Raw genomic sequence first — 23,212 nt, 5'->3', positions numbered from 1 at the left:
CTAGTATTGTGTGACAGCACGAAATGGGGTGTTTTTATGTTTTTACGAACTGGTCTTTAATTAATAGTATATATCGCAGTTTTACCGATATACGTCGATAAATTCAATCAGATATTTATTAGGGTCGTTTCGGTCGGCTGTTTATTTCATAAAGCTCTTGTACAATTTGTTTATTGATTATAGGAGAAAACCAAAAACAATTGGAATGTGCATACACAAGTGAAATCGTGTTTGCGTATGTGAACTGCAGTCTATAGATATTTGGAGATATATTATGGCCGACAACAAACTGCAATAGTGTTTAAAACCATCAACACAGTACTTATTGGATAATTAGGTGATTTAAGCGAACAAAAAGCATAGTGCACTGCTAGTTTTATACAATATTTATCATATGCATTAAATAATAACGTTTTCATGTGTTTTAATTGTTTGCTGGTCAATTAACTGGAAAGTGGAGGTGACAACGGCGCTTTGCCGTCACATCGTATGATTCTCGCGCGCAATCTGATTGGTCGAGAAGCGCTTTTCACGTTCATAAGCGTGTGCATGTGTTTTATATGTGTGTGTGCGTGTGTTGGTGTGAGTGTGTGTTTATTTGTTTTTGTTTGTGACGGTGTTATTGCGCCGCTTTGAAATCGACATTTCATAAACAAAACAATGATTACAGCATAACAATACCCTCAAAACAAAAAATGGTCAAATAGGGTAGCATGAATTTCAGCGAATTATTTTTATTTTTATAAAACTAAAAAATTATAATCTTTAATGTTTGTTAATATAATCATACAGGGTATTTAGAAGTCAGTCATTGATAACCCTTTTTTTTATCAGTAGCCTCAACTGAAAATCAAACCAATAAACACGTCAGTTGAAAGAATTTAAATTATGGACATCGATCCAGCATCGTTGGACATGGAGTTCATGTCCAATACAATGGATATGTGGAAGGAGGAGGAAGATGCTTTGAGTATAATCAAAGAAATGATACCCTCCGATATGCTGAACACGTTTTTGAATGAAATGGACTTGGATTTAGATATGAACAATTCAACGCCGTTGCTGGAATGCGCTTTGGACATGCAACAGCTACCACAGCAATCGCCGCCACTGCGCGTACAACAACAACAACAACCTCCACAACAACAACAGCAACAACATGTGAAGAGCGAGCACACTTCTCCCGTGCACATCAAGGAGGAGCTACTCTCGCAGCAGAGCAATCTATTCGACCCGCCCTTATACAAAACGGATCCGCTAATTGCCTCTAATCCGAGCTTTAGTCCGCAGGCATTGCCGCAGCTGTTAAAGCCACAGCCCACTACAACCATTCACCATATGGACAACAGCCAGCGTTTGCCGCTGCCTTCGCCCGCGCCAACCATTTTGTATACGACAACATGCAACAATGATTTTGTTTATCAGCTACCGGAAACCTCGTCACCTCCACCATCTGCAGCAGCCCCACCGTCGACGTCTACTCCGGCTAAAGGTCCGCATTATGCCAGCAAGAAAATGCCAGCCATGTTGCCGGCGGTTAAGCAAAGTTTTCTTCTACAAGCGCCTGCTGTTAATCCGGCCACAACGCTGATGTACACCGGCAGCAATGCAACTATATTGGCAGCTGCCCCGATGCCCGTGCTGCTCGAGACAGTGGCAGCGACTGCTAGTCCAAAAGCAACTCCAAAGGCAACGCCTGTGGAGCTGGCCCCAGCACCTGCAGCCGCACCTGTACCATCCGTAACAGCAGCACCTGCTGCTAAGGTCGCCATTCAGCGCGTGCAGCCAAAGGTGAAGGAGGTTAAACGCTCGGCTCACAATGCGATTGAGCGACGTTATCGCACCTCTATAAACGACAAGATTATCGAGCTGAAAAATCTCGTTGTCGGCGATGCGGCGAAGCTGAACAAATCGGCTGTGCTACGCAAGTCCATTGACAAGATTCGCGATTTACAGAGACAGAACTATGACCTCAAATCAGAGCTACAGCGTCTGCAGCGTGAGCTGATGGCACGCGACGGCTCCAAGGTTAAGGATCTGCTGCAGCTGGGCAACAGCAACAGCAACACAATTGTGAATTCAACGTCAAAGAAACGTCGTCAGCAATCTACTTGCGATACGGATGCTGGTTTGACTCCGCCACGAAGCGATATATCCGATCCCTCGTCATCGCCGTTGCACTCGGATATTTCGCTGCCACCATCACCATACGGCGGCTCCACAGGTAGCTGCAGCAGCAAGGATGAGGTGCTGGTGGTGCCCAGCTCTATGCGAGGCATGGCCAATCATTCCCGGCTCGCGCTTTGCATGTTTATGTTTGCTGTCTTGGCAGTTAATCCCTTCAAAAAGCTCTTACAACACAGTCAGTTCGGCACGGACTCCAATGATTTTGATGATGACGATCTTGGTGGCGAGATGAGCCGCCAAAGGCGCAGTATTTTGGCTTACGATGGTAAAAGAAAAACTGGCTATAAATTAATAAATTATTGATAAGATGCAATATTTCAGATAACGCGGACTACATTGGATGGCATCCTAGCTCTTGGTTATGGCTTTTGAATTTGATTTTCATGTTCGGCTGCCTGGTCAAGGTCTTGGTGTACGGTGATCCCCAGCTGGATGTGCAAACGGATGCCTACTATCAGCACAAGAAACGGGCCGAAACTCACTTTGCCCAGGGCCAACATGCGCAGGCCTATACCGGTTACCTGAACTGCTTGCACATGTATGGACTGAATTTGCCGACGTCTCGACTGGAATGTCACCTACATACTCTCTGGCAGTTTCTGCGTTTTCTATTTCATCGACTCTGGTTGGGTCGTGTGCTCTCCCGTCGTTCTGGCGGACTCTTTTGCAATGCAACGACTCGCAAGCGTGCCTTGTCCTCTGCACGGGAACTAGCTTTACTCTTCAATCGTTTGAACCAACTTCATTTGACGGGCGATCGTAGCAATGATCGTAATGGCGTTATGCTTGCTCTCTGCGCCAGCAACATGGCTGAGGTGGCGCATAATTTGCTAACTCCACGCGAGACCATTTGCATTCATGTAATGACAGCGCTGAGGATGAAGCGAAGTGCACCCAAGTGGTTGCAGCAGCTCTGCGCCAGGTACTACATGAGTCGGGCACGTCAGGAATGTGGGCGTACACGTGCCGCCGAGCAAACGCAAGAGCTTCGCTGGGCATTTACCACTTATGGCTATGGATACTGCGGCGCGCATGTATTCAATTATGAGCTGATCGCTGGCGAACAGGATGGTTTCTTTACACGCTTGCGCAATCCATGCGATCCGGCTGCATATGCCATCAAGGTGAGCGAATGGGTTCCTTTCATATCTGTACTCACTGTTCTTACCTTACAGCAATATCGCGAGCATTTGCTGCACAAGGCAATTCAGTGCTTGGTGGGTGCCGGTTCACATCGACAAAACAAGACGGCACCGAACAATAATAACAACAACAATACTGGCAGCGAGGCGGAGCAATTGCAGCAGCAACACAGCGGCACCATTGTAAGCAATGTGCTGAAGTACACTTCTCTGCTGCGCGATACACTATGGGCCGACGAGGATGAACGTGACACAAATGTAGTCTGGTGGGCTAATGTCCTGGAAATTGCTGTTCACTGGCTTTTGGGAGAGGACACACAGGCAGAGAAGTTGTACGACAGCATTAAGCAGCTGCCAACTGAGCTGCAGCACTGCAGCGACAATGATCATCTGCCCAAAGCTTTGCATGCGGTGCTACGCGCCAAGATGATACTGATCATGTATGTGTTACTTTTTAAATAATTATACTGTCCATATTTAATATTACTTTCTTTGCAGGAACAACGGCAACACCTTGGATAAACGCCTCAAGCATTCAATCAACCGACTCTGCGATGAGTCCAGCGCACAACTGCAAGAATGCCTAACAGTTAATCGGATCACCAATGCCAAGGGCATTAAATTGGTAAGGTGGAGCACTGCCCCATTTTTTCATCATTCCGACATCTTTGGAGCTGTGACGGAGGTGCATTGTAGTCGCATTGTCTGTATCTTTTATTTTCTGCGGCAATACAACTGCAGTGCAAGCTCCGTGCAGTTCACTCGCAACGTCGGACGTTCTCGAACGATGATAATGGAAGCTGTCAAGATGATTAATGAACTATTTTTGATTTAGCTCTTCCAGTTGCTAACCTGTGATTGGTTGTTGGAGACGCGTACAGCTTTGTGGGAACTGGAACATATGGGTATGGATGATGATGGATACTATCAAGTCGCTGGTGATGTGCTCGAAAAGTTCCAAACAGATTTGAATTCACTGCGCAGCATTGTTGAAAATATACCGGTAAGCTGATGTAAATATATGTACCTAAGCACAGTCTAATTTCGTATTTATGCATTCACAGAACGCTCAGTCGCGTATTTATTTGTATGAGGCAGTTTGCCGCTTGATGGCCGGCGCATCCCCATGCCCCACGCAGCAGCTGCTAGACAGAAGTCTTCGTTCACGTAATGCGCAATCTTCTATTTTTTGCGGCAGCAAAGATCGACGACATCAGAACTTTGAGGGCGGCGAACGGGAGCGAGCAGCTGCCATGTATGTGGCCTGCAAGTATTTACCACCTGCCCTCTTAAGTTCACCGGGCGAGCGTGCTGGTCTCCTAGCTGAGGCAGCCAAAACGCTAGAAAAAGTGGGTGACAAGCGTAAACTCAAGGAATGCTATCAACTGATGAAGTCACTGGGTAGTGGAGGAGTGACCCTGAAGGCTTAACCTACTATTAGTTCAACTGAAAACTAAGCTAATCCCAAATGTTCACAAGGCAAAAAGTCAACCGTATAGATGAGCACACTGTATCGAACAAAGTTCCCCCAAGCATTGGCAGCACACAACAGATGTTTTACTGCACCCAGCAAGTGTCCGATAACATGATTGGGGTTTGCTATACAATGTCCACGCTTCTTACCTGCTATATAATTTCTGTTTAGTTAGTAATTACTTTTATTCACAATTTGTTTAAACGATATGGTTATTCACGATAATGGTTACCACACACATTTACACATATAAATATGAATATTTATTTAAATAAATATGTCATGCATGCAGTTAATTGGTCAAATTAGCTGGGCACATTAAATTGAACACCTTTAACATTGACATTGACTAGAGCTTGTTTTAAATGGAATTTATATATGTATCCTGATACTTTGTGACTGCATAAAGTCTTATAAGTAAAATTGAAAAATGAAAAATAATAAATTAAATTTATTATGTATTGTTCCATTCAATTAAATGAAATCGCGTCTGGTTTGAGTTAATTTTTCGCCTACTTTAAGCAAATATATTTATATATGAAATGGATTTTTCTTGGTTTGTTTTCTTTATTTTTGAAAATCTAAATTTTTTTAATATATACTTAAAATAAATAAATTTAACGTCATTCATTCAGGTTCTTACAACTTTTTCAGTTTTTATAAAAAAATTAACTTACGGAAACTTGTTTGACTTAAGCTATACCACAAACATATATAAAAAAATATGTTTATTTTTTAACTTTAAATTAATTACTATACATAATAATTTCACTATTAATATTTATATTTAAAAAATAAATGTGTTTTGCTTTTTAAGCATTCAAACTACTTAACTAATCTTTATCCAGGGTTTCCACATCATTTAGAGCTTGCTTCATACATTTTTGTAATCCATATCTAAATGGTTTCTAAATATTTGATAGGCAATTATTTTATAACAAGCGGGAACTATCCATTATGGATATGTAATTAAGCCTTCATTGGCTAGCTTTCTGATGACTATATAAAGCTATAGCTTAGTTTTTTAAATAACACAGAACTTGATCTCAACATGTTGGTGGAACCAAATTATTGGTCCACCGTTCTAAGTTTCCTCGGTGAGTTTTGCTTCTTCTGCTTTGAGCAAGTTTAGTTATGAGAAATTATTCAATGTAGCACACCAATATTTGATGGATTCGCATGCTACTTGCGTATTGTGGCACTCTTCGTTTGATATACAACTGAGGACCACTGAGCCACTGGCTTTGCTCATTTTGGAACATAAGAAATGGTTCATCCCAGGGCAAGATAATGACTTTTATAACTATGAACCAAAACGTTTCGATTTCAAAGAGCATAATTTGCCTTATAATGATTGGATCCTGCGGGTAGCTGTGGCCATCGAGCAGACGCATTGCGAGGTAAGTTTTTCAGAGCCAATATAAGCCTGGAATTGTTGGCTTCGTATGGCGATCGGGAGTACACAGCGAGCAAGCAGTGCCAAGCCAATCCAATTTCAACAATTGCGAATTTATAGTTTCAATTAACTGAAAAAATCAAAAACATTAAATCTCAGTTAATTTAAAAAAAGTTATAGGTTAGTTAATACAACCTGGTTTTGTGTTGCTTTCGAAATTGATAGCTCCAGCGTCAACATCAGCTGCCCACGGGCTCCAATCGATGCCTGTTGGCGCATCTCCTCTTGTAAGGCGCTTAGAAAACTATTCCATTCCTCTAGCTTCCAGTGTTTGCCCAGCTTCAAGTGCTGCAGCTTTGTGCATTTGGCAATTATGTCCACCAGCTGCATCATGCTAGCGGGCGGTTCACTACACTGCAAGGCCAAACACTCAAGTTGTTGCAATTTGCTTAGGCGTAAGAGTGTTGTACTTGGCCACATATGGCAGGTGAGTGCTTTGAGACTGTGAAGCATTACTATATGCTCTGCTTGATCCGGATTGACTTTCGTTAGCTGAAGCTGCTCTAAGCGGTTCGCATAACGATTTGCCAACGATCGAAATAGCTGACTATTCACGCGTATAGCCAAACGCCAAAGCAAGCGAAGAGATCTTAGTCTAGGAAAGTCACCCACATCCTCAAGCGTGCCTTCAAAGTTCTCAAGCGACAGATGCTCCAGCAGCGGGCAGTGTGCTGCTAAGGGCGGCAACTGTCGCCGCGAAACGAAACGTAGCGAAAGTCGGCGCAATCCTGACAAAGCCTTAAACTGTTTTATAATATCCTCATCTGTCAACTCAGTGTCGAATCCATCAATATGTAAAGCCTCCAGTTCATTGAAATTATGTAGCTGTAGAACTGTGGAATATTGGAAAAATATATATAGATTCAAAACTATTTAATTAAACTCTGATGCTTAGATCATTCATTTGCTGAAATACAGTGAGGAATAATTATACTTTGTTTTTTATTAAATTCAATTCATATTCGGTAGTTTATATGCAAGTTAAGGAGCGTTTTCTTTTCCTGTTCTCTAGGATTCTAAGTAATTTATAGTTTTAAAGAAAAAGGTAACTTGTAATTTATGATCTATGATCTATGGTCTATAATCTACAATCTTTAATCTATGATCTATGATCTACTTTTTAGGTCTCTCAGTAAATGAAATAATATTGTTATTTATTTAAATTCAAATTAGGTTTTCTTAAGTGCATTTCGGAAAAAAAAATTTTTTCATTATTCTCACCATCAGCTGCCTTCGCATCGATCAGGCTTAGACTATGCAGATTCTTCCGTTCAAGCACTTGTAAAATATTTAGATCCCCTTCCGCCGGCGGTTTTAGATCGGAGTGCGCGAATATCAGATGCAAATGCCGTAAATTCTTGCAGTGCGTGTTCAGGAGGCACATGAACGGCTGAGTGATATTATTGTCCCAGCGTCCATGACGCAGCTCGCACTCAAGGACACAATCGCCGCATAATTTCAAAAGATAGTCCCAATCGGAAAGGCATTTCAACATACGCATATTTATTTTAACAAAACGACGAGGCGCATCGCGTGCGAAAACTTCGCAGAATTGCGAATGTGCTCGGGCCAGATTTAATTTGTCTTCGAGTGCAGTTAGATACGAAAATATATGGACATAGCAGTCATAATTTAAATCCAATAAACTTGTCTTAATTCGCTGCGGCTTGCTGCCAAGGAATGCCAACGGGCAAGCGAGTCCAAACTTTTGCATTGTTTACATTCGGTTGTTAGGGTGACGCACAGTATTTGATTTATGGCCGAGCAGTGTGACCAGCACAATGCAAAATAGATTTGGCTAATAAATTTAAAACTATTCTACACTGGTTTCAATAAAAAAACACAAAATTGTTTGATTAATGTAATTTTCAATTTATTAAATATTATTGTTTAATAATTAATTAATGAATTTTTTTTATTGCAATTACAGAGCTTTATAACATTTCAGGAGCATATACCGCAATTTATTCGTAATTTTTATCATGCCAGCACTTATTCCAATTGGCGCTCAATTCAAAATCATTTTATTTTTGTGTACACTGATGAATTGCTAGAAAACCCTATGGAATCTGATAGTTATCTGGAAGGCTATATATTTCGAGGTAAGCTACTTAATTTTTTCTGGTTTTCCTGCAATATTGTTTTTTTCTGTTTACAGATCAACCGAACATTCTTTTGGTCAACGCTCAGTTTCGTAATTCGAGCGTATTTGAAATTAAAACCAATCGCTTTGTTGGTTCCCGATTTGAAAATAAGCCACATTTTTACACGCTGCAGATTTATGATGCCAAATCCGAACAGGTCATATGGAACAGTAATACTGACTTATCAAGTAAAATGAGAAATTTACAAGGACGCGAAGTCGTGTTGGGCCTTTTTAATTATGAACCATTAATGCTGTTAAGCTATGTGCGTAAATATAATTATTACTTTCTTTCCTAGCTGTATATATATGTTTCATTTGTCAGACAAAGCAACCAGCAATGTTCGATCGCGCTTTCAATACCACAGAGGCACGTGCAGATGGCACCGAAGTTCGTGTTATCCTCACTTTCTGCGAACTTTACAATTGCACCCTGCAAATAGATACAAGTTCGTATTTAAAATGATCGTAATCTTCATTTCAGAAAATCATGAATAATAACAAATTAAAAACTTATTAACTTATTAACAGGTGAAACATCAGAGTGGGGCGACCTCTATTCAAATGCTACTGGCGTCGGACTGATGGGAATGGTATTGGACAGAAGAATTGATTACGCCGTAGGCGGTCTGCTCACGTGGTACGAAGCTTATAAGCAGCTGGATATAACAAGTTTTCTAGGAAGTTCCGGCATCACATGTTTAGTGCCAGCTCCGCGTAGGATCATTAACTGGGCTTTGCCACTACAACCATTCCAGGCCAAATTGTGGTTATGTGTAATCCTTTGCCTTACCTTGGAGTGCCTGGCTCTTGCTGGCACGCATCACTTCGAATTTTTAGCTTCCGAGCCGCGTTGGCGAAAGAGTCTGCGTTTTGCTTACGTCAGTACGCTTAAGCTATTTGTGAACCAGGGCACACATTATGTGGCTACATCGTATGCCCTTCGCATGGTCCTGCTGGCGAGCTATATGGTCGACATAATCCTGACCACTGTTTATAGTGGAGGACTGGCATCCATACTGACGCTGCCGAAACTCGAGGAAGCTGCTGATTCGCGGCAACGTCTCTACGAACACAAGCTAATGTGGACAGGAACATCTTATGCCTGGATATCCACCATTGAGGTCGGCAATGATGATGTAAGTTAGGGTGTGGTTTTTGCTCTGTAAATTTACCTTTAAACATTTTCAGCCCGTTTTATTGGGAATCGTGGATCATTATCGCGTAAATGATGCAGCGACTATGGCTGCTAAGTCCCGCACTGAACAGATGGGCTTTGTGGTAGAGCGAATGCTTTTTGGTCACGTTGCCAACTCCGAAATGATTCCTGATAATGCATTACCACGACTCAAATTAATGGTAGATGATCTTTACTTTGCCTACACAAATGCGTACGTGCCGCGCTTATGGCCATTCATTGGTATCCACAATGATCTCACACTCGCCTGGCATTCGTCGGGGTTTGACAAGTACTGGGAATGGAAAATCGTGGCAGACTATATGAATGCCCATCGACAGAATCGCATTGTGGCCTCGAAAAGACTCAACCTTGATATTGGACCCGTTAAACTGGGAATAGACAATTGTATCGGACTGCTCCTGTTGTGGTGCTTTGGCATGACATGTAGTTTGCTGGCATTTGTGCTCGAGTTGTGGTGGATTTATTTTAAAAACTAATTTATTTATTATGCTTATAGCTGAAATAAACGTTGATATTATAGTAAATTAAGTTTAGCTTTGTAGCAGCAACACCTGATCGGTGACTCGCGTTATTAGTGCATCCAATTCATTATTCGGTAGTTGCTTCCAGAGCTCATGCAATGTGCGATGGGCCAATTGGACAGGAGTGCCAGCAACTTCTGTCAGATGAGTGCGCAGCGTCAAAAAGATGACAACGTCCGGCGTAATGGGACTATATGTGTCGCAAATGGTATGCAAAGCACGTGCCGCATTCGTTGGTATCTGTGGTTGAAAACCGGAAAGGCTTTAGAACATAAAAGAAGGTAACTTTTTAAGCAACTACTCACATCATTTAGATTGACGATAAGAAAGACGTTGCCGTGTTGGATTTTCTTTTTATACTGTTCAATGGGAAAGCCGTAGTCGTCGCCAGTCTGCGTTTCAAAATCATTCAAGGTCATTTTTACCAGTTCTTGTTCATCTATTGAAAAGAAGGACTATGTAAATCAACCGAATGGACTAAACTTCTAGTAGACATTCACTTACCAAAACATTTCGACGTTTCCAGAGCAATATCGTTAACCAGTTTTTGCATTTCAGACTCGTTGCTTTGATTCGTGTACAAAAATAAGAACACATTGGGAGACTTACTCTTCTTGTTTAGCATATCTTCAATGTTGCACCTCAGCGCTTTCCACACATCCGTCGACTGCGAAGGCGCACGTTTTTTCAGTTCCTCGAACGTGCAGGTTTTCACTTGTGGCTCCGACTTATAATATTGCGAGTAGACAATGAGCGGCAATATGATAATAATAGAATATTTCAGTAATTTAGAAAATGTATTTGTTCTGGTTTTTCCAACGTTACACTGCGGCTGCGCAGCTTGTGGTACTGTGTCTGGTCGTCGGAGTGGAACCGTCTCAGGTCGTCGCTGTGCACCCACCTCTAGTGGGCGTTGCGGGCCTGTTTCTTGGACTTTTTGCGGTCTTGTCTCTTCTGCAGCTTGTGTATATGTTTGATTCTGTGCTTTTGATTGCGAGCAGCGTTGCTGACCGTTTGAATCGTCTTCACTTGTATCCGTACCCTCGCCCTCTGCGTTAGCCGGCTCATTTTTCGATTCCTCTAATTCGTTTTCATCGTCACTATCATTGGTCTTTTCACCGTATTTATTAGGACACGAATTCTGATTTAACACATTTTTTGTAGGCGATTTGGAGTCAATAGATTCCCGCCTTTCGTGTAAAGGACGTCTGCTTGTCATTTTAATCACTTGTAATATAATATCCTACGTGACCCAACTCAATATGATATCAATTGTTTTCCGGCAACTGAAATTATTTTTGCTTCTTTAAGCATATGTGTAAGTTAACATAATGTTAAGCTGTTAACTTTAACGATAACATAACAAAACTTTGGCATGCTGTAAAATTTCTGTTCAGTGTTTAACAACACTATAATAGTATTATTTTAAAATTAATAACATTAAGCAAATTATCAATATTTATGAAATCGCTAGGTGGGAAATAATAGTCTTTCACAGACTAATTTCTATATTTATTATTATCTTAAAAACCGAGACCACAGAATTTACCAAATAAATATTTACATTATCTACATACATATTTTGTTAAAAATAATTAAATTGAAATTAGTCTATACATAAGAAAATTGTGCAGTATTTCACTCTGTGACCGACGGAACTGTAGTTAACGTTAAACGTCGGAGTCGACCCAGCACAAAAATTTCATCAATTGCCCTTTTGGCATAGAACTTTTGATCTTCGGTGAGTTTGCGGTATTCCAAAGACCATGTCTGTGCATATATTGCCGACTCCTCTGCCCCACTCACTTCATGAGATACGAAAACTTCAGAAAGACGTGAGCTTGAGCTTAAATTGCTTCTCCCACCAACATTTAGTGGATCATCATTACTTTTAGCTGGCTGGACGAGTGCTCCAGTTTCAACGCAACCGTTATTCGGCTCACTTCCAACACCAGCTCCTCGGAGAGCCATAAATGCAGCAACATCCGTTGACGTAGGTTTCATGTCCAACTCATCAATCATTGTCTGTGCGTCAGAACTCTCTTCGTTGTCCACTCTAAGTTCGGACTCAGCCTCCAGTAAAATATCTTCCACTGACATTTCACCTTCATCTTTAAACCATTCCTTTGAGTTGCTTGCGTCTGAATATCCATTACAATACGTCTGCTTCTTTAAGTACTGCAAATGACACTTATGGCGCCGCAAATTTGTGGTTGATTTATGAGTAAACGACATAAGATTTTTACATCCAATACAATACAAGACGTGTTCCAATATTTTGCCGTCCTCTTTTTCAATCTTTCGATACACACGCCAAACAGTGCTGCGCGTGCTTTTATCATTTGTGGCTAGCCTATAGATTCCATTTTCAATTTTATCACGTATATCTTCGTGCTTGGCGGCCATAAGTAACGTTCTTGTTTTGTGATTTGGACAAAATTTGTTATTGTTTCTACTAAATGGCTTGTCCACATAGGGATGACAACTTTCTTATGCATATAACTATGCAACTATCGATAGCTTGGAGCTACATTATATATTTATGATTCCTATTAATTTTAACACCTTACGAGTTTTAATAAAACCATTTTATCTGCAACACAAACAGATTGATGAGAATATATATTTTATATTTTTAATTCTAAAATACCCAAAATATTGGCAATACAGATACAGATACTATATACCTGAACTATGTGGCAACGCTGTAAAAACACATTGCGCCGGCAAATTTTTGTTTTTAATTTGTTAATTTGTTAATCATAATTCAATTTTTCATATTCAATGGCTGCTTCTTGCTTTGACTTTTTGGGCTTTCAAGTAAGTGATTGCACATACACAAAAACCAAAGCAAAATCCATTCAAGAAATGTATGCAATTGAAAATAGGAGGCTCTAAAGAAGATGCGCGATGTGGATGATAAAATAATTTACGCTCTTAATGCTCTGCCCACGGAATCATTCAAGGGTCAAGTGAATAGTGAGAGCACATGCAGGGACTTGTACTCTAAACTGCAGCAATCACATCTCACACGGGTAAATACATAACAGCCACTGATTTTTCCCTCAACTCTAATACTCTTTGATTCCTCAACGCGGGTAGCAATCAAACATACGCAATTGCATAACCTTATCAGCGACAACATTGAAGCATCTACGCGAGCAAAGGGAGGCAAACCCCAATGATGTGGACACCGATAGCAAATTCAAGGCAGAGCAACGCAAGGTAAATCATTTTGATCAATTAATTATTTTGCCAGACTAAATGTCTTGTTATTTGACAGCTGAGAGTGTTGCAAGCGGAGCTTAATGTAGAAGATATTATTAAGGAACGGACTTACAAGGCATTTAATGAACGTTGCAGAAATTATTTTCATGCTGGCCAATGAATATTATGTTTTCTGCAATATTATATGACATATAAAGTTGTCGTCAGCATACAATGAAGGCAGTACATTAAATTTTGTAGTTGTAAGTAAAATTTTAAGTAATATGCCTACATCAATTACTGCCTAGCAATTTTTACCAATGGATGCTGTTTACAAGCATCAGTGTGTATCTTTATATTGAAAATAAAAACATAATTCAAATACAAATTTTATTATTTTCCATCTGGCAGGTTGTATATCTTATGCATATCCTTAATAGGTAATCCTTTTGCCTGTGCCAAGGCACCAAGAACTGTTTGAGTGGCATCTTTCAGATTGTTGTATTCGTGCAAAAGTTTCATATGTCTCTGTTTCTGTTGTTGCAAAAAGGCTTCACTGTTTGTTTGTTGATTTTTGGAATTCATTGTTGGCGCACCTTTTTCAATAATGGCTTGTTGATATCGATATCGAGACTTACTAAGTTGCACAATCAGCTGTAGTGCAATATATTTAGTCTGGCAACCTTATACGCCCAACTAAAAACGTGTGGCGTATCGTGACAAAAATTTGCATTTGTGTTTTGTACTATAAATAGACGTTTCAAATTGGCAGTAATACAGGTAAAGTGATAACAAATTGTGCTGTAACTTAAAGTCAGTTTGTAAGGACTTTAATAAAATGTAATCTACAGCAAATTGTGCGAAAGTAAGCAGCATTTGCTGACGCTGACCTAAGCTCATCGCACACTCCCATATACACATATACGCACACGTTAAAACGCACCTACACATATACATATATGCATGTTCGTATGGATTAATAATTAGAATGTGAAAGTGTTTGTTGCTGTGCAAATAGAAAAGTACTTATAAACTGCAAATAAAATATTAAATGGCCACTGTTAGTAGCACCAATTCATTGCAATATTTCAAGCTCACGCTTAACCCCCAAACGAACTGCGAATACTGGCAACCCTGAATGAAGTAAAAAAGTTACAAGTAAAAGTAAAATGGGACAGTAGTCGACTTCACTATACTCTATAATTAAGGTCAATTCATATGTATACGCGTGCATAATATGAGCATATGCCAATCGTCCAAGGGTTTGAATTGAATAATAACATGCGTGATGCATATGATTCCTACACATTTAAACTTGTGTATGCAAGTTTGCCAATAAACAAAAAAAGTCATCTATGTAGGCACTGATTAGGATTTGTGTGTAAGTCTAAATACGTAATCGCAACTCCACAGAACTTAAATAAAAATTGTCAACTGTTAATATTAACAAAATTTTCAAAAATCACGGATATAAATATATAGATATATAAATATATTATTTTCAGTCTTTTACAGAACTTATAGCAACTGGCATAAAATGTCCACGACACACAAACAGCGGTATAAAAATGTCGCTCTGGACTCAACTGAGATGCGCCGTAGACGCGAAGAGGTTGGGATACAGTTGCGTAAAACGAAACGCGAACAACAGCTCTCAAAGCGTCGTAATGTTGTGCTGGACTCAACGCCGTCGACTACAACGAGCGGCGGCATCGGCAGCAGCAGCGGAAGTGGCGATGTGCAGCTGCACAGCGGTGACATGCATATGGCCGACAGTAGCGGACAGGGTGTGGGTCTGGGTTTGGCCGTGGGCGGAGTGCAACAGCATGGAGCCGGTCAGCAGGAGGCGTCTAGCTTGCAGCCCATCATTGATGCGGAGATGATTCAAATGCTCTATAGCGATAAAGAGAGTGACCAGCTGGAAGCAACACAAAAGTTTCGCAAGCTACTGTCCCGTGATCCCAATCCCCCAATAGAGGACGTCATAGAGAAGAACATTGTGCCACAATTTGTGAGTTTTTTGCGCAACAACTCAAATGCAACGCTTCAATTTGAGGCGGCTTGGACATTGACGAACATTGCATCGGGTACTTCGCACCAAACAAAGATTGTAATTGAGGCCGGCGCAGTGCCCGTATTCATCGACCTGTTGTCCAGCCCCCACCACGATGTGCAGGAGCAGGCTGTGTGGGCGTTGGGTAACATAGCTGGTGATTCACCGACGTGCCGAGATCATTTGCTTACATCTGGTATTTTATTGCCACTATTACAGTATGTAATCAAGTTCAATTGCTTAGCTTTTTATTTAATACGCTTACTTTCTTGTTTGTGAATAGTGTGCTGAGCACTTCGGATCGCATTACCATGGTGCGGAATGCCGTTTGGACGCTGTCTAATTTATGCCGTGGTAAAAATCCTCCGGCGGATTTTACTAAAATTGTGCATGGTCTACCCATACTAGCGCGCTTACTGGACTACACTGACGCGGATGTGCTCAGCGATACGTGCTGGGCCATTAGCTATCTATCGGATGGGCCAAATGACAAAATTCAGGCCGTGATTGATGCAGGAGTTTGTCGGCGTCTCGTCGACCTGCTTCTGTATGTAAAACTAATATATAATGGTGTTTAGAGGAATCTGGTAACTAAATTTGTATACTTTTAGGCATCCGCAACAGAACGTGAGCACGGCGGCACTTCGAGCTGTTGGCAATATTGTCACCGGCGATGATCAGCAAACCCAAGTGATATTGAGCTACAATGCTTTACCGTGCATCAGCCTTTTACTATGCTCAACGGCTGAAACAATTAAGAAGGAATCGTGCTGGACCATTTCCAACATCGCGGCTGGCAATCGGGAGCAAATACAAGCAATTATCAATGCCAACATATTCCCTCAACTTATGACTATAATGCAAACGGCTGACTTTAAAACTCGTAAAGAAGCGGCCTGGGCAATAACAAATGCCACCAGTAGTGGCACTTCGGAGCAGATTAATTATTTAGTACAGGTCGGATGTGTGCCGCCAATGTGCGACTTTCTCACTGTAGTCGATTCGGATATTGTCCAGGTAGCTTTGAATGCGCTTGAAAATATTCTGAAAGCAGGAGAAAAGTATCAAGTGCGACCAAATCCCTACGCAATAACCATTGAGGAGTGTGGCGGTAAGTGAAATTGATTTTATAGATGTAATCAGAATAATGGCTAATTTTGAAACGTTTAACAGGTCTGGATAAAATAGAATATCTGCAGGCTCACGAAAATCGCGATATTTATCATAAATCATTCTACATTATTGAACAATACTTTGGCAACGAAGAAGAGGATACTCGTGTTGCACCCGTGGCTGGCAGTCAACAGTATGAGTTCAATCCGCACAATCTGCCCGATAACGGATTCAATTTCTAGCATGACAAAAACAAACACTGCAAACTTAACCATTAACAAATGGTAATCTCTTAGAAGAATCATGAAAATAGCACCAAAATGTGTGTAGAAAGGGCATAGAAAATACGACATGCACTGACAACACCGCAGTGTGCAGTCATTAGCATTTAAGTCATAAAAGCCCGACATTTGATTTACGTTTAATTTGTTTGTTATATACTCTAATTATCATTATTATTTGCGAAAGCGTTCCAAAAATTCGATGTGTGCATACGGTCTAGGACCACAACACCTGCATTTTACTCCAAAAACGTTACAACCACAACAGATATAAATGTATATTGTAAAATATACATTATGGATGTATGTAAATGCGTCTATGGTCATATATCATACGTAATGATCGATTTTAGCTAGCTACATTAATGAATCCCTATATTTTTTTGTATATGCGATGCTTTCCTAATGACTGTAAATATTTTCATTAAATATCTAAGTACATCTTTACGTATATATCTCCCATACTGAGTTCGAAGCCGGCTTTGGTGTTGTTATTAATACATATTTTCTTATGTATACTCTACAATATATATTTATAACGAATAACTTGAAAAGTTTTGATTTTGTTAAAATGAAAAGGAAAATTGCAAACCGTAATGTACGTTCATACATGATTTAAATGTTTTTATTTAATTTAAATTGTCAATAAAGAATTAGACCAGAACGAATATAAACGCGTTATTTATTCATTTAGTTAATTTTAGTCATTTCTAAGGCACTATCTGGAGTTTTGAAAATAAGATCAACCAACTAACTCACAATATACAAAGAATTGCGAATATGTAAAACAAACTAAGAAATAAATAAAAATAACTTACAAACACGTACAATGTCATGAATTCCCACATATCCTTGAAAGTTTCAATATTTAATGAATTAAAGAATATATATATTTTTAAAATATTAAAATACCACACAAAAATTACATACTAAAAAAAAGTACGGAATAAATATTAATAATAGATGTATCATCGGTGTGATATCGTTATCGATTGTAAACTGTTTTTTCTTTTTGTGATAAAATCCGCGGTTATTTCAGCTGATGAATCAGTATTCAGTTTGGTTTCAACATGTCGCGAAATGGGTCTGGCGCCGCGGATGATCAAAGCTTTGCTATAATAAGCAGATGGATGCATAAAACTCTAATCGATTGGCAAAACGTTCTAAGACTAAATGGCAAAGATGTTTTTATCTGTGAGGAGTACATTGATTTCACAACTAATGAAGATCACTTTGAAAAATATGTGTTATTGCTGAGTAAATATTGTCCGAATTTGACGCATGTTCGTTTATTGTATTCTGGAGAAAGCAGCGACGCCAAATTAGAATTTGGAATACTGAAAGCTCTTGTGCAGTTGCCGAATCTGAAATGTTTAAGTCTCTTTGATGTACCCAAAACTGAAAGTGAGTTCAAGTGATATTTACAATGATGTTATATTGTACTTTTCGGGTATCTTTTAACGACCATCATAAATCGGTAAGGGGGTCTTTTTACGTTATCAATTTGTCGCACCTCTTGAAGTTACAATTCCCCTAAAAATCCATAAAATTGTGTGTTTACTAATGAATAAATATTTATTCTCTAGTTGCTTCCCTAAGTTCAGACTTCAAACAACTGACAACCTTAAAATTTGTTGGAATCGCTGAAAATGTGACGGCCAGCGATTTTGCTAACGTATTTGGTTCTATGAAGAATTTACAAAATGTTATTTACGAGTATAAATCCTTTAGGGCTAATCAAATTGTTGCCAGTTTGCCAAATGCAATCAATTTGAAATCCTTAACTTTGTATTATGCACCGGAAAGTGAAAGTAAGTTTAAAAGTAGAATTAAATGGTTATTTTTAAATAATATTTAATAATTAATTTTGTTGTAGTAAAAGAGTTGAGAAATTGTAATCAACTGGAAGTGCTTCACCTCTATATTGTTGATGAAAAACTTGCTCCTGACGATTTCTTAGATATATTTAACGAAAAGCGTCAGCTCCACACATTATCTATCTGCCTAATCAATGAAAAACTTTGCGTGCAGCTCTCTAAACTAGATACGTATTGTCCAAGACTAACTTATCTGACTATTAATCAGCCGTTAAAAAATCTTGGAGATTTTGAAAATTTAAAATATATTAGATATGATGCAAACGGCGAGTCGAGCTTCTTTGATACGATAAAATGGATTGAAAACTTATCGATAAAATATGCCGATCGATTGGAAGTTTTTGATATAAGCTCTGCTCCAAATCATACGCATACGATCGAAATAGCCAAGTTGAAATGTCTTAAGGCATTTTTGTGTGCGAATTGGTCGAGTGATATGTACGACAGTTTAAGCCAATTGGAAAATCTTCAGCTATTCTCTATGCAAGGTCAGTCTGATAATTCGAATCATAGTAATGCACTGATTAGTGCAATACTTCATTGGACAAATTTAAAATATTTACGTTTACCCTTTGATAAGGAAATATTTGAGCGACTTATTCTAAATTTACCTGATGTACTATTTAGACGAGGCTTTCAAACAGATTCTCCATTTATTTTGTCGATGGCTAACCAAAATATTGTAGCTGAAATCGAAGATCAGGTAATATATAGATATAAAAGTGTACTATGACAATTCATATCACAATTATATAATATTTTTAGCTAAAGAAGCAACCTCACGGTAATTTGCTGCAACTGGATTGGCATGGCCAAATTTTTGCTGCTAAACTTAAGAATTTAATCGCTTCTTTATCGCCTTCGGAAACAAGGACAGAGCAGGAACAAATTTATAAATTTCCTGGCAAAGCGGCTGGGGATCCTTTTGACCCAGAGGATAGCTGGTTGTCGAGTATGAATTATAAGTTGGCATTAAAATCATGCTCCAACAGATTTAATCTCGAGAACGATGAGGAGCTAATAAATAGATGTCGCCATTTTGCCATAACCAATGCGGAATATGACATAAACAATATGAAATCCGCTTTTAATTTTAAATATGATGATATAGATAAGCAGAATATATATCCAGATACAGAATAATACTCCAAATATATGGTTAAATATAATTAAAATGTAAATGATTTGTTTCAGACTTTGCACTGAAATTTGAACTGCTTTAAAAAGCGCGTTATCGAAATATTGTGCTGATAGCCGATTTGATGTTTGATATCGAAACTATCGACGACAACTATTCAACCAGGGTTGCTTAATTGGGCGCCATTTTCAAAATGTTCCGCTTTTACAGTATCTATAGTGTTTTTATTTTATTACGTTTTAATATATCTAAATTAAATTAAACATCAATTTGAATATGTTATTAATTATTTATCAAGCTAATCGACTTCAACTGCGCTTTACGAACCGCACTTTGTACGGCTTGGGTGTAAGTGTAATCCCAGGTTGCAAGATCAGCGATGGCGTTTCACCCTCGGGCAGGACAACGCGAAACTGCTGCACAATCCTTACAAGAAAGGAAAAGATGCAGGCGCGAGCCAAGGCATCACCTAGACAACGGCGTCTACCCAGTCCGAAAGGCATAAAATACTCGTCCTTGCAGCACTTGCCAGCTGTATCTATAAAGCGCTCCGGTCGGAACTCATGTGGGTCACTCCAGTGCTGCTCATCCAGGTGCACCGAACGCAAACTAATGAGTATCGTGGTATTCTTGGGTATGTCGAAGCCACCCAGCTTGGTCGGCCAGAGTGCACGACGCGGACCCGTTATGGGAGTTATGTGAAAGAAGCGCTGCACCTCCATGATGAATGCTTCCATATAGTAGAAGGATTCCCGCCGGCTGAGATGCGGAAAGGCATCCGTCTCGCTGTCAGCAGACTCCAAATTGGCAGCCACCTCATCGTACAGCTTTGCCTGCAGATCTTTGCGCATGGCCAGCACCATCAAAGCCAAGTTGATCGTATTGCTGGTTGTCTGTGAGCCGGCAATAAAAAAGTCAAGTATGGTCATCACCAGCTGCGTCTCGTTGAAGCTATCTGTGTCCTGTCGTTGGCTGTTCATCTCCTGCAGGTAGGCAAAGATGAGATCGCTCTCGGGTAGCTGATCACCACGCTTCTTGCACTCCTCTATTCGTTGCCTGTGCTCCTTGATGGATTCCATGAAGAAGCCATGCAGCTCTGTATTCAGCTGTCGGATCAGGTTGTAGCCCGTGTAGTTCGGTGCCACATGCCGCAGCCAGGGAAACTGCGCCAATAAGCCACCGCAGATATCGAATAGCTTTGAGCGACGATTCATCAGATCTAGCAGACGTCGCAATGTACCATCCTCGTCTCTGCTGATTCTCTCGCCTGCAATCAAGCACCAGAGGACATTGAGCACGCTTTGAGCCAACCAGTTGACTGGCTCTATGGGCGCTGCCTCAGTCCGTCCGAGCTGCTGCATCAGCTCCTCTGCCTCGTGCTCTATTTGCTGCTCCATTTGGCTGCGTCCATACCCTACATGACGCATCTGTTTCATGGCAAAGTTGCGATGCTCGTACCACAGCTGCCCATCTGTGCATGTGATGCCCTTGCGTGTGCCCATGGTGCGCAAGCGCAAAAAGAAGTTGTCCGGTCTGCCCTCGAACACCTCCTGCAGCTGCACCTCTCGCACCAGCTCATGTCCCAGCGCCACGACCACATAGTCCTGGCCTAACTTCAGTCCGATAAGCTGGCTCTGATAGCGCTTCGCCCACTGATCAAATAATATGTGCTGCCCACCAGCTGCTCGTGCCTCCTTACGGAACTGCAGCGTATTGCCCAACCAGGGCAAGAAACCAGGACCTACAAGAAATTAGAATTTATTCAGAATTCTATCCAGCAGGTCTAAAAAATGAGAATAGGTTTATTTATAGCACAACCATCTTTTAAAGCTAATATCAATTCTCTTCCTAGCTCAATTATTCTCTTTTTTTGCTTTCATTTTTCGCGTGCCTATAGCATTAAGCTAAGAGTGAAAGAGAGCTTAGGACTATAGTGATGGGAGAGCGCTTAGTGATGGAAAAGCAAATAGTGCAAGCGCCCATTGTTATTCTGTTTTCGTGTTAGTTTCGTGACTCTCAAACTCAGCCTCTCTTATACACATCGGCATCCTAGGCGAATTTATATGTACATACATTTAGATATTCATACGCTAACTCGTTTAAAGTTCATTTCTAAGAAAAAATGAAATATTAATTGTCTTAATTGCTAAAGCAATAGTTTATCGAATGATTACTTAACTTCGTGAGCAACACAAACAATTGATAATTCGATTTCGAATTCGCTTGGCTTTATCTTAATCTTATCGTAAAACTATTTGGCACTGCCGTAAATCTGGCAATCAATTCAGTAGCTAAAATCGTAACCCGAAATCATATTCCTTCTAGTTTTTTCACTCCTTATCAGTGTATTAGGTATATGTGTGTGTGTGCCTGTGGCACATGGCTAACTCTTATACTGAATTAGAAGGACTTATAAAAAAATGTTATGCATAACAAATTGTGCATTAATTAATGCAGTTCATATGCATTGCATACAAAAAAGTCTACATGTAATTTGTTGTCTGCTTTTTAATTCAGATATAATCCGTTTTTCTCTTTATGGTTGCATAAGTAGATGGAATTTAGGCTTGGAAAATGCATATGTAAATCAGTTATATGACAAGACACCCCACTCAAAATGTTAGACTGGGGTGTCACCAATAGTTGTGTGACCATTTTATCAATGAAATCTATTTGAAATGCCAGACGAGTGTCACCGTCGTCGTCGCCGTCGCCGTCGCCATCGCCTTTGCCGCTTTGTGTGGATCGTGGGCTGTGGGCTGCCAAAGTTGTTCCAGTTGCCCATTTGGTAAGTCCATTTGAAAGTCCAGTTGGACTAGCTGAACAGTTTTCATTTGCAATCGGTTGCTTAGTGGATTCTTATTGCAAAATACCATCAACAAATTTGAGACCAGATAAACAATTTTAAAATTATATACTTCAGACATACAAAATTAGCTAAGGCTCAGATTTGCTGACTTGCACGTTTTTTAAGCCGAAACACTTTTATTTAGAGAAGCTAATCAAATAAAACTATTTAAATTAATGAGCTGATGTTTGTAGCCTTGAAATGCAATAAAAAATTTTAAAACTTATATTCAGCTTTGCGAATTTATAATCGAATTTTCCTTCATTTTTTAATAATTTTTTTTTATTAATTCCCGTCAAACTTACCCGGCGGAAAATTGCGTGGACGTCTTATTGAATTTAGCAGTGAGTATACGATAAATCCTATTAGAATCGTAACCAAAAATACTATAGCACTCATCTTGTCGATAACTGTGAACAAATGTCCAATTGGGCAGCACAACAATTACAACACGTCCGTACACTTCGCACGCCATATGCCAACTAAAATTAAAGCCAATTGGATATGCGCACTCGAGCACCAAGAGCTTCGAGAGAGGCACACAAATGCATAGACACACACACATACGCAC

General features: G+C 39.9%; 10 protein-coding genes across 11 annotated transcripts; 5 read left to right on the top strand and 5 right to left on the bottom strand.

Moving 5' to 3' along the window:
* The first annotated feature begins 74 nt into the window (after window positions 1-74).
* Window positions 75-5,142, top strand: LOC111604411 (sterol regulatory element-binding protein 1). Of its 2 annotated transcripts, none has more exons than XM_023322467.2 (7): window positions 75-337; window positions 838-2,452; window positions 2,509-3,311; window positions 3,363-3,769; window positions 3,828-3,954; window positions 4,165-4,332; window positions 4,394-5,142. In XM_023322467.2, the coding sequence occupies exons 2-7, from the start codon at window positions 889-891 to the stop codon at window positions 4,757-4,759; spliced, it is 3,435 nt and encodes a 1,144-aa protein (XP_023178235.2). In that variant the 5' UTR covers window positions 75-337; window positions 838-888; the 3' UTR covers window positions 4,760-5,142. The 2 variants fall into 2 exon arrangements, with proteins under 2 accessions (XP_023178235.2, XP_023178234.2); XM_023322466.2 differs by having other exon boundaries at window positions 835-2,452.
* Window positions 5,143-5,609: 467 nt separating this feature from the next.
* On the top strand, window positions 5,610-10,087 carry LOC111604466. The gene is made up of 6 exons (XM_023322548.2): window positions 5,610-6,203; window positions 8,190-8,361; window positions 8,418-8,668; window positions 8,728-8,851; window positions 8,934-9,541; window positions 9,594-10,087. The coding sequence occupies exons 1-6, from the start codon at window positions 5,973-5,975 to the stop codon at window positions 10,077-10,079; spliced, it is 1,872 nt and encodes a 623-aa protein (XP_023178316.2). The 5' UTR covers window positions 5,610-5,972; the 3' UTR covers window positions 10,080-10,087.
* On the bottom strand, window positions 6,127-8,031 carry LOC111604464. Its single transcript, XM_023322546.2, has 3 exons — window positions 7,481-8,031; window positions 6,395-7,092; window positions 6,127-6,329 (listed from the first exon to the last, which is right to left on the bottom strand). The coding sequence occupies exons 1-3, from the start codon at window positions 7,971-7,973 to the stop codon at window positions 6,213-6,215; spliced, it is 1,308 nt and encodes a 435-aa protein (XP_023178314.2). The 5' UTR covers window positions 7,974-8,031; the 3' UTR covers window positions 6,127-6,212.
* Window positions 10,041-11,440, bottom strand: LOC111604465. The gene is made up of 3 exons (XM_023322547.2): window positions 10,629-11,440; window positions 10,430-10,563; window positions 10,041-10,364 (listed from the first exon to the last, which is right to left on the bottom strand). The coding sequence occupies exons 1-3, from the start codon at window positions 11,341-11,343 to the stop codon at window positions 10,134-10,136; spliced, it is 1,080 nt and encodes a 359-aa protein (XP_023178315.2). The 5' UTR covers window positions 11,344-11,440; the 3' UTR covers window positions 10,041-10,133.
* A 151-nt stretch (window positions 11,441-11,591) lies between these two features.
* Window positions 11,592-12,728, bottom strand: LOC111604441. The gene has a single exon (XM_023322511.2). The coding sequence runs from the start codon at window positions 12,528-12,530 to the stop codon at window positions 11,763-11,765; it is 768 nt and encodes a 255-aa protein (XP_023178279.2). The 5' UTR covers window positions 12,531-12,728; the 3' UTR covers window positions 11,592-11,762.
* Window positions 12,729-12,806: 78 nt separating this feature from the next.
* Window positions 12,807-13,592, top strand: LOC111604442 (coiled-coil domain-containing protein 58). Its single transcript, XM_023322512.2, has 4 exons — window positions 12,807-12,944; window positions 13,013-13,159; window positions 13,227-13,349; window positions 13,408-13,592. The coding sequence occupies exons 1-4, from the start codon at window positions 12,909-12,911 to the stop codon at window positions 13,510-13,512; spliced, it is 411 nt and encodes a 136-aa protein (XP_023178280.1). The 5' UTR covers window positions 12,807-12,908; the 3' UTR covers window positions 13,513-13,592.
* Window positions 13,593-13,682: 90 nt separating this feature from the next.
* On the bottom strand, window positions 13,683-13,936 carry LOC111604443 (DNA repair protein SWI5 homolog). Its single transcript, XM_023322513.2, has one exon. The coding sequence runs from the start codon at window positions 13,914-13,916 to the stop codon at window positions 13,725-13,727; it is 192 nt and encodes a 63-aa protein (XP_023178281.1). The 5' UTR covers window positions 13,917-13,936; the 3' UTR covers window positions 13,683-13,724.
* Window positions 13,937-14,024: 88 nt separating this feature from the next.
* Window positions 14,025-17,266, top strand: LOC111604440 (importin subunit alpha-7). Its single transcript, XM_023322509.2, has 5 exons — window positions 14,025-14,111; window positions 14,837-15,602; window positions 15,668-15,931; window positions 15,996-16,495; window positions 16,558-17,266. The coding sequence occupies exons 2-5, from the start codon at window positions 14,869-14,871 to the stop codon at window positions 16,737-16,739; spliced, it is 1,680 nt and encodes a 559-aa protein (XP_023178277.2). The 5' UTR covers window positions 14,025-14,111; window positions 14,837-14,868; the 3' UTR covers window positions 16,740-17,266.
* Window positions 17,267-17,829: 563 nt separating this feature from the next.
* On the top strand, window positions 17,830-19,798 carry LOC111604447. The gene is made up of 4 exons (XM_023322517.2): window positions 17,830-18,182; window positions 18,365-18,589; window positions 18,655-19,358; window positions 19,421-19,798. Exons 1-4 carry the CDS (start codon window positions 17,849-17,851, stop codon window positions 19,796-19,798), a joined length of 1,641 nt encoding a protein of 546 aa, XP_023178285.2. The 5' UTR covers window positions 17,830-17,848.
* Window positions 19,799-20,101: 303 nt separating this feature from the next.
* LOC111604427 (probable cytochrome P450 305a1) lies at window positions 20,102-23,109 on the bottom strand. Its single transcript, XM_023322488.2, has 2 exons — window positions 22,947-23,109; window positions 20,102-21,534 (listed from the first exon to the last, which is right to left on the bottom strand). The coding sequence occupies exons 1-2, from the start codon at window positions 23,038-23,040 to the stop codon at window positions 20,102-20,104; spliced, it is 1,527 nt and encodes a 508-aa protein (XP_023178256.1). The 5' UTR covers window positions 23,041-23,109.
* Between the last annotated feature and the right edge of the window lie 103 nt (window positions 23,110-23,212).

The sequence above is a fragment of the Drosophila hydei genome, unplaced genomic scaffold (assembly GCF_003285905.1).
Source record: "Drosophila hydei strain 15085-1641.00,03,60 unplaced genomic scaffold, DhydRS2 tig00000001-arrow-pilon, whole genome shotgun sequence".
Taxonomy (NCBI): domain Eukaryota; kingdom Metazoa; phylum Arthropoda; class Insecta; order Diptera; family Drosophilidae; genus Drosophila; species Drosophila hydei.
The sequence above is the reverse complement of the archived record's forward strand: the minus strand, read 5'-3'. Positions and strand labels throughout refer to the sequence as shown.

Bases quoted from the DNA above. Each gene is read 5' to 3' on its own strand.
- LOC111604440 (XM_023322509.2), top strand. From the start codon at position 14,869: ATGTCCACGACACACAAACAGCGGTATAAAAATGTCGCTCTGGACTCA. The intron at 15,603-15,667 runs GTATGTAATCAA...GTTTGTGAATAG, and splicing joins ATTTTATTGCCACTATTACA to TGTGCTGAGCACTTCGGATC. The intron at 15,932-15,995 runs GTATGTAAAACT...GTATACTTTTAG, and splicing joins CGTCTCGTCGACCTGCTTCT to GCATCCGCAACAGAACGTGA.
- LOC111604441 (XM_023322511.2), bottom strand. From the start codon at position 12,530: ATGGCCGCCAAGCACGAAGATATACGTGATAAAATTGAAAATGGAATC.
- LOC111604427 (XM_023322488.2), bottom strand. From the start codon at position 23,040: ATGAGTGCTATAGTATTTTTGGTTACGATTCTAATAGGATTTATCGTA. The intron at 21,535-22,946 runs GTAAGTTTGACG...AATTTCTTGTAG, and splicing joins TCCACGCAATTTTCCGCCGG to GTCCTGGTTTCTTGCCCTGG.
- LOC111604466 (XM_023322548.2), top strand. From the start codon at position 5,973: ATGGATTCGCATGCTACTTGCGTATTGTGGCACTCTTCGTTTGATATA. The intron at 8,669-8,727 runs GTGCGTAAATAT...TTCATTTGTCAG, and splicing joins CATTAATGCTGTTAAGCTAT to ACAAAGCAACCAGCAATGTT. The intron at 8,852-8,933 runs GTTCGTATTTAA...ACTTATTAACAG, and splicing joins CACCCTGCAAATAGATACAA to GTGAAACATCAGAGTGGGGC.
- LOC111604411 (XM_023322467.2), top strand. From the start codon at position 889: ATGGACATCGATCCAGCATCGTTGGACATGGAGTTCATGTCCAATACA. The intron at 3,955-4,164 runs GTAAGGTGGAGC...TTTTTGATTTAG, and splicing joins ATGCCAAGGGCATTAAATTG to CTCTTCCAGTTGCTAACCTG. The intron at 4,333-4,393 runs GTAAGCTGATGT...ATGCATTCACAG, and splicing joins GCATTGTTGAAAATATACCG to AACGCTCAGTCGCGTATTTA.
- LOC111604447 (XM_023322517.2), top strand. From the start codon at position 17,849: ATGTCGCGAAATGGGTCTGGCGCCGCGGATGATCAAAGCTTTGCTATA. The intron at 18,590-18,654 runs GTAAGTTTAAAA...ATTTTGTTGTAG, and splicing joins TTATGCACCGGAAAGTGAAA to TAAAAGAGTTGAGAAATTGT. The intron at 19,359-19,420 runs GTAATATATAGA...TAATATTTTTAG, and splicing joins TAGCTGAAATCGAAGATCAG to CTAAAGAAGCAACCTCACGG.
- LOC111604465 (XM_023322547.2), bottom strand. From the start codon at position 11,343: ATGACAAGCAGACGTCCTTTACACGAAAGGCGGGAATCTATTGACTCC. The intron at 10,564-10,628 runs GTAAGTGAATGT...TCTTTTCAATAG, and splicing joins GGAAACGTCGAAATGTTTTG to ATGAACAAGAACTGGTAAAA. The intron at 10,365-10,429 runs GTGAGTAGTTGC...TTTCAACCACAG, and splicing joins TTATCGTCAATCTAAATGAT to ATACCAACGAATGCGGCACG.
- LOC111604442 (XM_023322512.2), top strand. From the start codon at position 12,909: ATGGCTGCTTCTTGCTTTGACTTTTTGGGCTTTCAA. The intron at 12,945-13,012 runs GTAAGTGATTGC...AATTGAAAATAG, and splicing joins TTGACTTTTTGGGCTTTCAA to GAGGCTCTAAAGAAGATGCG. The intron at 13,160-13,226 runs GTAAATACATAA...CAACGCGGGTAG, and splicing joins AGCAATCACATCTCACACGG to CAATCAAACATACGCAATTG.
- LOC111604464 (XM_023322546.2), bottom strand. From the start codon at position 7,973: ATGCAAAAGTTTGGACTCGCTTGCCCGTTGGCATTCCTTGGCAGCAAG. The intron at 7,093-7,480 runs GTGAGAATAATG...AATATTCCACAG, and splicing joins CGATGCGAAGGCAGCTGATG to TTCTACAGCTACATAATTTC. The intron at 6,330-6,394 runs GTTGTATTAACT...TGATTTTTTCAG, and splicing joins CGAAAGCAACACAAAACCAG to TTAATTGAAACTATAAATTC.
- LOC111604443 (XM_023322513.2), bottom strand. From the start codon at position 13,916: ATGAATTCCAAAAATCAACAAACAAACAGTGAAGCCTTTTTGCAACAA.